Source organism: Pangasianodon hypophthalmus, chromosome 21 (assembly GCF_027358585.1).
Source record: "Pangasianodon hypophthalmus isolate fPanHyp1 chromosome 21, fPanHyp1.pri, whole genome shotgun sequence".
In the NCBI taxonomy this organism is placed as follows: Eukaryota; Metazoa; Chordata; class Actinopteri; order Siluriformes; family Pangasiidae; genus Pangasianodon; species Pangasianodon hypophthalmus.
Genome location: NC_069730.1, coordinates 19,078,160 through 19,089,738, shown reverse-complemented (window position 1 = coordinate 19,089,738; position 11,579 = coordinate 19,078,160). Strand labels below are relative to the sequence as shown.

Sequence of the window (11,579 nt, the reverse complement as noted above, 5' to 3'; positions counted from 1 at the left end):
AATATATTTAAAATGAGAAAAAAAAACACAGTTCTATAAATAAGGAGACTGCTATTTGGCCAGTTTTATACAAATGCATTAAAGACTAAAATGCCATATTTATGAAGTTATGATTTCTTGATTAGAGCTGCACATGCATTGTGGCCAGAGAAAATACTAGTGTCTGATTGGTTAGTACATGTCCATCCTAGCCTAGATTTGTTTAAAAATTTGAGTTTTGTTATTTTAACATTACGAATGATATATAATATGCAAAGCTCCTGTTAAATGCTGTTAAATAGCTGTAGTATGTTTATATGAGATAACATCTACTGAAAGCATCTTGATAACAGACGATAAAGGATGTGGTGAAAGAAAATTTGCTTTCGGTTGTTATTTCCTACAAAACACCTCTTTATTTTACATGCTTGTATTTATACTCTTTGGTATCTTGGTTGATAAACCCCTTAAATGCATTCGGAATGTTGTAAAAGGTTCGCTGTCTGGTCCCCATTACGAACAAACTTAAAGCTCTCCATCCCAAGTCCTCCATTCCCTTGGTCCCTGTGCTCTGCCGTGAGAGAAAAACGTGCCTGACTTTGTTGAAGAATCCTAATTCAGCCTCTGATCTCTCCAGATAGACAGCCAACAGCTGCAGTGAGACGTCCTGCCAAACCTCTTGGAAGAGTTCCATCATGTCCTCAACCATCTGTGGTGTGTAACCCTGATCCAGACTCTCCTGAGGCCAGCTAGGAGCCATGGTGACGTATGGGAAAATCTGGTTAATGGTTCTCACAAACTCCAGGCCTGTGATGTAGCCTTCGACGTTGAAGACTCCGTGGGCGATGTCCATGTTGATCCAGACTGGATGGTAGAGTAGGTCGCTAGCGTATGCTTCTCGCAGCAGATTTAGTGAGGTAGCTAGCTGTATCTGGGACTTCACCTTGAGGTAGATGCCCCATGAATCCTTTGAAGCAAGGATTAAATCTAGACAATCCCTGGAGAGGCAGCTCTGGCAGTGAACCTTCAACCACTGGAGTCCACGGATCACCTGTCCCAGATGTTACCGGAATCACAAGCATCCCACCTGGGCTTTCTAGAAACACAATAAATCATGAGGTAGTGTGATGTTTCCACCCCAAATTACATTACATGGCCAAATGTTTGTGTGCCCCTGACCATCACACTCATATGTGCTTGTTGAGCATCTCATTCCAGGTTTATTTCCTCCTTTGCTGTTATACATAAGCTCCACTCTTCTGGGAAGCTTTCCACTAGATGTTGGAGCGTGGCTGTGGGGATTTGTGTTCATTCAGCTACAAGAGCATTAGTGAGGTGAGACACTGATGTTGGTGAGGAGGTCTGGGGTTCAGTCGGTGTTCCAGTTCATCCCAAAGGTGTTCAGTGGGGTTGAGGTCAGGGCTCTGTGCAGGACACTCGAGTTCTTCCCCTTCAACCCTTCCACACACCATGTCTTCATGGAGCTCGCTTTGTGCACCAGGGGCATTGTCATGCTGGAACACGTTTGGGCCTCTTAGTTCCACTGAAGGGAAATTGTAACACTACAGCATACAAAGACATTGTATACAATTGTGTGCTTCCAACTTTGTGGCAACAGTTTGGGGAAGAAGCACATGTGTGTGTGTGATGGTCAGGAGTCCACATACATTTGGCCTTATAGTGTAGATCATTTTCTTATAACATCATATCCCAATGTGTTTTATGTTTCTTAAACCACAGCAATTTGCCAACAATTACATTTTTTAATTAATGAACAACATAATTACTCTTTATCCATTTACAGTTTCATTTAATGCTGTAGAATTTTCTCGATACAAGTCCCTGTGAATGAGCTGTTACTATAGAAACGATAACCTGTTAGAACAAGCGCATTAATATAAATCATTAGACCTACTGTCAGAACCGTGCTGTTCTCCAACATTCAGATTCAAGAATTCGAGATTCAAGAAATAACACCACTGTTTATCGCTTTATCAACCATAGCTTCTGACTTGCCATACCTTTGAGTATAGATAGAAGAGAAGCTCGGTCATACACCTCCTCCCACTGGATGTTAAGTCCGTCACTGTTTGCAGGCTTGAAATAGTCCACTATGTCCCCACCTGTATAGAACCTTCTTGGTCTATCTTTCTGCTCTAAAAAATACACAAAGATATATAAATATAAAATATAAATATAAATATATAAAGGTTCTAAGGTGGTGGATAAGCCTCGATGAGACCCACTTGCAGCTTCTTTAAACTGGGACAGCACCGGCTCGTAGATGTCATAGTAGATGTGCTGAGGGTTAGTGTTATCTCTGATGAAGAGCAGGTCATTGACAGTGGGGTTCTCCTCACCTTGCCACAAGGTCAAACTGAACCTGCATCATATCGAGAGTATGTACATTTAAAATGAGAAGCACTGCTTCATCTTTGTGCTGATACCTGATTCAGCTCCTCCTACCTGGGTGATGTCGAGCCAGAAATCCAGGGCGTGGAGCTGGGTCTGATCTCTGAACTCCTCCCATAACCCCAACCCCTAACCCACACAATGCTGTACAACACATTAAACACACTTAACCAGCCTGAAACACACTGAACTGTCTCCACCCCCCTGGACTTTTGGCTTGGCTAAGCCCAGATAAGAGGAGCTAGATCAGGTCTGACTCCATCCCATGGACTTTTTGGGTGAAATACCTGGAGGACTGGCTGAGAAGCCAGCTTAGGTGAGGCCATCCATTCTTCGCCATAACTGCCAGAACAGGAAACGTGATTTTTTGTGGAAGGTGTTTGACGGTGTCGTACATCTTCATCACCATAGCCTGCGTGTAAGTCACATTGGGGAAGAGGGACAGATAAAGAACCTTCCATCCTGGTGAGATGGTTACATCTGGAAACTTCGTCTGGATAAGTTCAAAGAATCTGGTAAGTGCAAAGACAAGGCAAGATGTTAAACCCAAGTTATTCCACAAGCTGCAGCAGAATTGTGGAGTACCACCAGACACTACATGTTTGGAGTAAGGAATAATACACCCCACACCAAAGTGGATTATTTTCCTATAACACCACAGCCTTAAAGTGTTTTATTCCTCTTATACCACTATAATTTGCCACATTGTAATTTTTTTTACACTTGAATGTTATGCTCGCACCGAGTGCCGTTGACCACGGGCCAGAAACCAGGAACGTTCGGACCGGGAAGGATATCGGCATTCAACCATACGGGACAGTTGATTCCTGTTTGATTCTTGATCCTGAGAAGATCGAGTGAAGGCTCCACAGCTTGAAGACTTTTAAAATCCAGTTTTATTCCTATGTATAGGTAAAAAAAATTACAGTTTGCAAGAAATAATTATGATACAAAATGCTGTATTTTTCTATCATTATTGATTCTTCACCTTTCTTAGATTTGATAACCTCATCAAGCCACTCTTCCAAAGTGTTATCACTGTACACATCTGGTGGATGGGCCATGATTGGAATATTGGTTTCATTAATGGTATTATGACCTTGAACATTGACATCAGCCTCCAGAATCATAATGTCACCTGAGGAATGGGTTGGGTTAATATTTCTGTATCACTCAAGAAAAATTGCATTTAGATTGTCAGTACAGTGCTTGCTATCTTGTACAGCCATCAATCTAGACTCTTTGCTAGTTACATAATAGTATAACCTTGGCTGAAAAAAGAAATTAGCTCATGATAACTCAAAGGATCAAAGGTTTTCGTATTTACTTTCCAGGGCTTTTTTGGTTTCAGCTTTGGTATTTGCAGCGTGATACCATGTAGCATAGAGTCCATCTTTCTCTTGAATCTCCCCATTTTGAAGAAGAAATTCCAGCATGTCTCCATCCGTAGGGAACGTTACCATGGTCTCCGAAGTTCCTGAAGAAACAAAGCTCAATTCAGTTGTATGTGTATAAGGAGAAGCTAGCTACACTTAGCAGTACTACTAGCTTAAGTACATGTGGCAGTAGTTGAGCTTTTTTCAAAATATATTTTTTCCAGTAACTTTTTTTTTTTTTACCAGTTCAATAATATTTTTGAATCAACAAACTTTTGTATATGTTAAGAGGCATTTTTAATTCTTCACATACAACCTCAGCTTCAACCCAGTCTGGAGAATAACAGCACAGAGGATTCATTGGTGGTAGTTTAGATATTGTTTTTTAAATCAACTTGTAGCTGAACAAGTTACCATTGCAAACTAGCTTCCCCAAGAATGAAATAGATGTTTATCACAAAGCAACTTTATGGCAATCTGGATGTAGATTTATATTTAGATCCCTAATGAACTAACCAGAGGATAGTATACTAAATTAATTAAGCCATGACAAAGCATGTATTAGTGATTTTATCATGAGTAAGAGGGTTAGATTTGATCAACCCCTTAATTTATAAAATGGCAACAAAAAATGATGAAATACAGTGTTCAACAATTTTAATTTAATTTAATTTATTCTTAATAATATTTGCAATATACAATTCTTCTATTATACAAATGTCAACAGTAAGCAACATACTGGGCAAAATATATGGACAGCCAATCAAATTTAGAACCGAAACTATCTACACTGCAAAAAATGACATCTTAGTAAGTTAAAATATCTTGAATATTGTCAAAATGATCTAGTATTTCCTTTTATAAGTTTACAAGACACCAAATCTGAGATTATTAAACCTATTTCTAGACATTTTTTTTACTCATTTCAAGCTTGGAATAGTCAATTGGCAGATAATTCAGCTAATTTTAAGTATTTATTTCTAGAAAGAAGCAAAATTATCTGCCAATAGGATAAAATTTTTAAATAAAATTTAAAGCTTAGAAATAGTAAAATATGTCAATGAATAGGCTTAATAATCTTATGTTTGGTTTATTGTAATCTTATAATAGGAAATAGTAGATAAATTTGACTATATTCAAGATATTTTTTTGTAAAAACAGAATTCTTAACATTTTAAATCTACATAAGCTCGTCAAAAATACGACACCACAGAGTTGTAATGTACCCAACATAACAAGGGTAACAAGAGATTTACCTGAACCCGAATTCATGGTCAGAACGACGGAGGTTACTGTTATGATGAGCAGCAGCACAACAAGCCCAACAGCCACACAGAACATAGTGAACTGCTGTCTGGTACAAATCCCCAGTATAGTCTTCGCTTCCTTTTCTTCATCTCCTTCCTCATCCTGTTGCCTTTCATTACTCTTCTTCTTCTCATCCATTCTTGCTCTGTTTTCTCTGAAGAAAGCTCAGTTCTGTCCCATGAAATGTGGTGTACTGCAGTACAGCCGTCTAGCTATCTTAAAGCCTAGCTATCTTAAAGCCTAGCTATCTTATCAATGGATCGTAAAGAAAAAATATTCTGGAGAGACAGCACTTTGTGCTGCTGTTATCTGACTTATATAAATGACTCTTGGCCCTTGAATTGCACAGAAACTAATCTGGCATGAAATTTGGTCATGAACACCATCAGTGAATGGACAGCTAAAAATGGCACTTTGGAGATATCTCACAAGACATGCTGGACATCTATCTGATTTTCTTTTCCAGTGCAGTCTGAGGCCTGCTGGAGGTTTTCTCAGGTACAATCAGTCTAATCTTCCTCTTTGGTGAGCCATCACCTGATGACAGGTACTCCTGGACAACAGAGACAGTTGAGGACACTGGGGTCAGAGAGTCATTTGGAAGATCTTCTCCATCTTGTGGCATATGAAACTCTTTCTGCAGACTTCTGGCATCTTCTGGTGTGCTCACTGACAGGTTCAAGTCCAGGGTTGGGACTTGAGGGTCTGTAGTATTTGCTGTACCAAGTGGTTCTGTACTTACAGCTAAAAGATTTGAACTCTGCATCAGTGAACCTGGTTCCTCTGAATTCTTTTCTAAACTTTGAGTTTCACCTGGATTGGTTGAACTTTCATCACATTGCGTCTTCTGGGTAATCTTGTCCTTCTTGGATTTTTCTTCGCTCTCTTGTCCTTCATTTTTCTTTTTCACAATAGTCTTTTGAGATTTGTCTTTCTTGATCTTTTTGGATGTTCTCTTCACATCTTTGTCCTCGTGGTTAGAACCAGACTTGGGATGAACCTGACTTCTTCTAAGAGGGTTCAGGTTTAACTTGACCTTTAGTTTACTATTTCCCTTAGATCTTGCTTTATGGATTTTCGAATGCCATGAGTGTGCACTACTCCTGTTTCCTTTGGCAGATACCTTGCCCTGACTTGGTTTGCTTTTCTGTCCTAGTTTTTTAAACATTTTTGTCTTGCTGATTTTGTACGGACCTTCTTTTCTAGATACGAATAGGGCTCGTTCCATGGACAAATCAAAGGTTACGCTCCTCTGCACTCTTGCTTGATTTCCTCCATGGTGGTCCATGTTGGACTGGTTGTAATTTAAAGTATCTCTGTACACAATGACCTTAGAGCTTCTGGGAAGTATACCCTCTTCTTGATTTCTAGATATATTGTCCTGGATGTCATCCGCAAAAGTATGATGATAGTGGCAAACTGGTAGACTACCATATCCTCCATGCTGATGCTTCAGGAATGAGTGATCCTCGTGAATTGCCATTTTGGCATTTAGTTGTTCTTCTGGGATAAATGTTTGTCTTTGGGCAATTGATATATGTCTTCTCAGAGCTATCTGTTGCATTCTCATGGTTGACATGTCTTGTCTTGGAATTCGCTGTCTGCGATAATCAGTGTTTAACCCACGAATACCTTTCACATTATGTCTCTGAGGTCTACCATCTGTAATTTAAACAAGAATATGTTAAAATGTATAGAAATGATCCAAAAAATTATCCAAAAAACACCGTTTCATACCTTCATCTTTGATCCTTGAAAGACAAACATCAGTGTCTTTCCATTGGTCACTGCCCAAATAGGTTGACCATTCTTCTTCGATATTAGGCTGAATACCCCTGCAGTTGGTTCTGTGATGGAAAGTCTTTCTCCTGAAACTCAAATTGCAATTTTGGCATATGAAATGGTTCCCCATTGTGTTTGGTCTGCTATCAGATGAAGTATCCACTTTGTCCCAGGGTGGATGGCCACGGTAGTTGCTGTTATGGAGAGCATAAGACACCGAGAGAGCCTCCTTGCCTTCAGAGAAGTCAAACGTCTGGCTGGACTGTTCCTCAGCTCCTTTTGTCCCCTGCGTTGGTTTAAACCGTCTACCCAACTTCCTGTGTACAACTGCAAGTATTGCAAGAGTAATCACAACACCACCTGAAATGTGAAGGGTTCTAGTGTCAGACAATTCCAGAGATGTTCACATTTATATTTCTTCATTTGGAAAACCCTTTGGTTTAATGTTAAAGGGTTATGGTCTTTGTTTAAGGGCTCTACATTGGCTCTATTGGACCTGAGATTTGAACTGAGAACCATGTCATCACTAGATCAGATAATGAGCTTCGCTGTTCTCATTAATACTGAAGTGTTTTTTTCATTACCTTGTAGTTTTTTAGTTAAAAAAAAATCCAGTGCTTTCAGACCAGAGTGTTCTGAATTCCAGGTTTCAATTTTGGTCAAATATTTATATTTTGTTGTATTACTAATTATTAGAACTCACAAAAAGGCATTCATATTCAGTAAATACTTACCGAGGCAAGAACAGACAACAGCGATAACAACATCCCTGATGTAGCGCTGAGATGTGATGGAACTCTTAGCATTGACGTCCTCTGTGATGTTTCTGTTAGCTGGACTGCAGTTAGCCTCGGTTAGCTCCAGCACTGTCTGAACTTTGGGGTTGTCTGAACTAGCGCATGCCATCCTCTTCCCATTGTACAACACTTTGTCTGGAGACTGAATGTAGCTGTTGAGGAAATGGGCTAGCTCTCTCAGCTCACAGCTACAGTTCCAGCGATTAAGGTCCAGGTTTAGCATCGAGAGCCGTGAGAGATAGGAGAAAGCATCAGGCACATTCTGCAACCTGTTTCGCGAGAGATCCAAACTACTGAGACGTGGCAGGTTGCGGAAACTGTCTCTGCCCACGTAGGTGATGAGGTTGTCTGACAAATCCAAGGTCTCCAAGCTTCTCAGGTCGGATGAAGCAAAAGTACTCGAGTTGAGGCTGGTGAGAAGGTTCCCCTCCAGCAGTAGAGTTTTCAGAGAAGTGGTCTTCTGAAACCAGGATCCACTGATTTCCTTTAGAGCATTATGGCCCAAATGAAGGGTTTCTAGTTTACGAAGCCAGGAGAACGTCGATCTATCCAGTGAGGGGCTGGAGATAAGGTTGTGGTCCAGAGATAGCATTCTGAGGACAGTTAGGTTTTGGAAAGCGTTTCCTGTGACGGTAGAGATGATGTTGTTGCTGAGCACCAAAACACTCATATTGGATAAATCAGAGAACACGATGCGATCCACAGTGTCTATGAGTCCATCAGTGAGCATCAAGGCTTTGGTTGAGTCTGGAGCCTCTGGAGATAACAGAAGATGATCAGGAAAGGAAACAATGAACCAAAGCTATGTTCACTTTATAAGCTTTTTTGCACCATTCCAATTTTTTGCTCAAATCGGATCTGTCTATCTTGACGTTTCACATTCGCAAGTGACCCATATCCGTCTTTAACGAGAACGCACCATTCCCCTGAAACAGCTGGCATTTGCACATCAATTTCTTAGCCAATTGTTTCACTACACTGGATATAATAACGATTCATACAGGATAACAGGATGAGCATGTAAAAACAAAAAAGATTTAAAGAATCACCATTAAATCTAAGGAAGCATGTTGAGGTAGGCTAGTTTTAAGTTTGGTAGCTAGCTTCTTTTTGTTTTCGTTGCTAATGCTACCTCATTCATTCCAACAGTGTTGGTAAACATTGTCAACTTTGTCAACCAACATATCACATTCTAGGTTTGTCTGGGTTTGAGTTAGTAGAATATTTAATAACTATTTGATGAGATAAAAAAAAAAAATCATGTCTGACCTGCTAATTCTTTTATACTTTTACTTTTGCTCATTTTTTGTCCTTTTACTCCATTCTTTTACCATTATTGGAGTAAGATTTTGACATAGCACCCATATTTTTGACTTAAATACCATTTCTCTGTACCTTTTCTACCCCTGTTTGCCGAATGTTCTCATTTCTGTCACATGGCCACATATCTGATATGTCTCTGATCTAGGACCATGTAGGTAAGTGGCTCAGGTCTGATATGAAAATGATCAGATTTTTGTGTCCAGACAGATCTGTGTCACATTAAGGCAGAAATCTGGATTTGTGTAACTTCAACCTGAACGTAGTCTGGCTTATTATTTTTTTTTTTAACAGGTAATCTGAACGTAAATGGTACAGAAGCTTCGTCACCTATGATCATGGAGAGTTTACTGCAGATGATGGCATCGGCCGAGCACACGGTGCAGGAATCCGGGCAGAGCAAAGAAAGCTGAACTTGTGTTACTGACACCATCAGCAGCAGGAGGACACCTGACGAGCATCATCATCATCATCCATTAGCATGGACTAATTACAGTTTAACACAGCCACACATTGTCCTCTAATGAAACGCACACTGACACAAGATGTCAAAGCTTTAGTTTTTATCACATTCAACAAGAGCATTAAATATTTGCTTCAGGTCTACTGGAAGCTGGAAGAAAGCTAAAAATGTGGAAAACATTGATGTCACTAGCACACACATTGCTCTAATCATACTCACTTCTCATGGTTTGTCAGTGAATTGGTCACATGGTGTTGCTCTCACGTCCCCGAGACAGTCGTTGTGGATTCCTTCTGACAATATCTGACAAGATTTTGAAATAAATTTATTCATTTATTTATACTTCACCAGTTTATGCAGATCTCTCACGTTCCACGCTGTTTTGTGTTTGCAGCATCCTCATGTCGCTCTGTGCTCCTGTTACGAAGCAGTGGTGATAAAACATGCATGATGCTCCATCTGTTCTCCTCAGTAACGTATACAAGGGAGTGTCTCGAGGTCAGGGTGAGTCCTCTGACTAAAGAATGGGCTCTGGTTTCAGAATGTGCTGTTTACTTAGAAACCAGCCTGTTTGTACTTCTGTTCTATTTGTACACACTTTTTATAATAGTTTTTCTATTATTACATTAATATTTTATTTATTATTTTTATTATTAGTTGCCTATTTTTGCTATTTTATTTTTCAACTACATATTGTTTCATTATTTCTCTGATTTTTACTACACACTGCAAAGTGTTTTTTTTTTATTACTACTATTTTTTTTTAGTTTTTTTATTCTTTTTAACATTATTATTCAGTGCATTACTGATAGTCTAAAGCCATGGATAGTTCTCAAACTCTCTTTCAATGTTCTTTTAAGCCGAGTACTAAATTTAACAGACTATGCTGTTTTTTTTTTGGTTTTTTTTTTTAAGTGAAAGAACATAAAGAATAGGATTCATTGCTAGATGTGTTCAATGCAGCGATTACCCTCATGTTGCAGAATACAATATATCTGCTAGAACCATGATTCTAGTGATGGTGGTGGAAATCACAATCCACCATTATTATTAAGTTATTTATATATAATTCTTTAGCTTATTTAGTCACTTGAATTGAATTCCTTCAATCTGAACCTCAATAACTGAAAAACAAATTATAATAATTAAATCTAAATGGTCATTTCAGGCAAAATGTGTTTGGTGAGAGGAGCTGTATGGTTAAATATCCAAAATATTTTAAATAATCAGCCTAATATTTGGAACACACAGCAAAGACTGGAATTTTTGGAACTGGAAATGTGTACATATAAAGAGATGTGATTTTATTTAAAAAAAAAAAAAAAAAAAAACAAGGATTAATTTTATATTATTTATAATTTATACTTTATTATATTTGTTATATTTATAATGCAAGTGATTTTTGTGTGAAAGATTTAACATTTTAAAGCTAGTAGTCTTTAAAGAAAGAATATTGGGCGAGTATCAGGATTCACTGATACTCAGGGGTTCAGTATCAGTATTGGAAATGAAAAAGTGGTATTGTCTCATCTCTCGCAGATAGACTAAATCAATTTCTAGTAAAATAGTATGATTTTTCCCAACTTAAAAGGGATAATTTTCCTTTTCTTTTAAGTAGCATCATTTGAAGAGCACTTGCCTAAAGGAAGAAAAAAACAAACACGGTTTCTTCTCCACCTTTTTGGTATTATATCAACCCTGTGTCAGTTGTAAAGTAAATCTTACAGAGAATTGCTGTAAATAATAACCTTATTATTAAATTCTGCCTATACATCCATATAATAATCTAAAGCAATCATTATTTTCCTTCTCAGATCTTCAAGGATCATCCAGTTTTCCAGTGAAATCAGTCTGCTTACCTTACAAGAAGTCAAGAATCATCATGATTCCCGTAATCCCAATGGTTCCCAGTCTGTATTCAGTCTGTTCCGGTGAAACTGAAGGTGTACAGGTAACAGGTAACACTCAGCTCAGCGTTGACGCCAGACTCGCAGTGTACTGTTACTGCTCTTTACCTGAGTGCCACCTGATCTTACAGCCGTCTTTCACTGCGCCTGAGAGGCGAGGACACGAGTTCACTTTACCTTCAGCTCTAAAGCAAGAACACTCAACGTCCTCACAGGAAACTTCAACAACATACGC

General features: G+C 38.8%; 2 protein-coding genes and 1 long non-coding RNA gene across 3 annotated transcripts; 1 reads left to right on the top strand and 2 right to left on the bottom strand.

Moving 5' to 3' along the window:
• Positions 1-341: 341 nt before the first annotated feature.
• On the bottom strand, positions 342-5,213 carry fam151a (family with sequence similarity 151 member A). Its single transcript, XM_026946200.3, is given in 11 exon segments — positions 342-490; positions 492-598; positions 601-976; positions 978-1,075; positions 2,001-2,135; positions 2,226-2,362; positions 2,679-2,903; positions 3,134-3,293; positions 3,380-3,529; positions 3,719-3,868; positions 5,024-5,213. Coding segments are annotated over 11 exon segments (1,824 nt in total). The 3' UTR covers positions 342-394.
• On the top strand, positions 924-11,530 carry LOC128317152 (uncharacterized). The gene is made up of 3 exons (XR_008300686.1): positions 924-1,098; positions 9,269-9,941; positions 11,252-11,530. It is a non-coding gene; the product is annotated as an uncharacterized LOC128317152 (long non-coding RNA).
• lrrc53 (leucine rich repeat containing 53) lies at positions 5,512-8,557 on the bottom strand. Its single transcript, XM_053227717.1, has 3 exons — positions 7,592-8,557; positions 6,813-7,217; positions 5,512-6,737 (listed from the first exon to the last, which is right to left on the bottom strand). Exons 1-3 carry the CDS (start codon positions 8,382-8,384, stop codon positions 5,521-5,523), a joined length of 2,415 nt encoding a protein of 804 aa, XP_053083692.1. The 5' UTR covers positions 8,385-8,557; the 3' UTR covers positions 5,512-5,520.
• Positions 11,531-11,579: the final 49 nt, after the last annotated feature.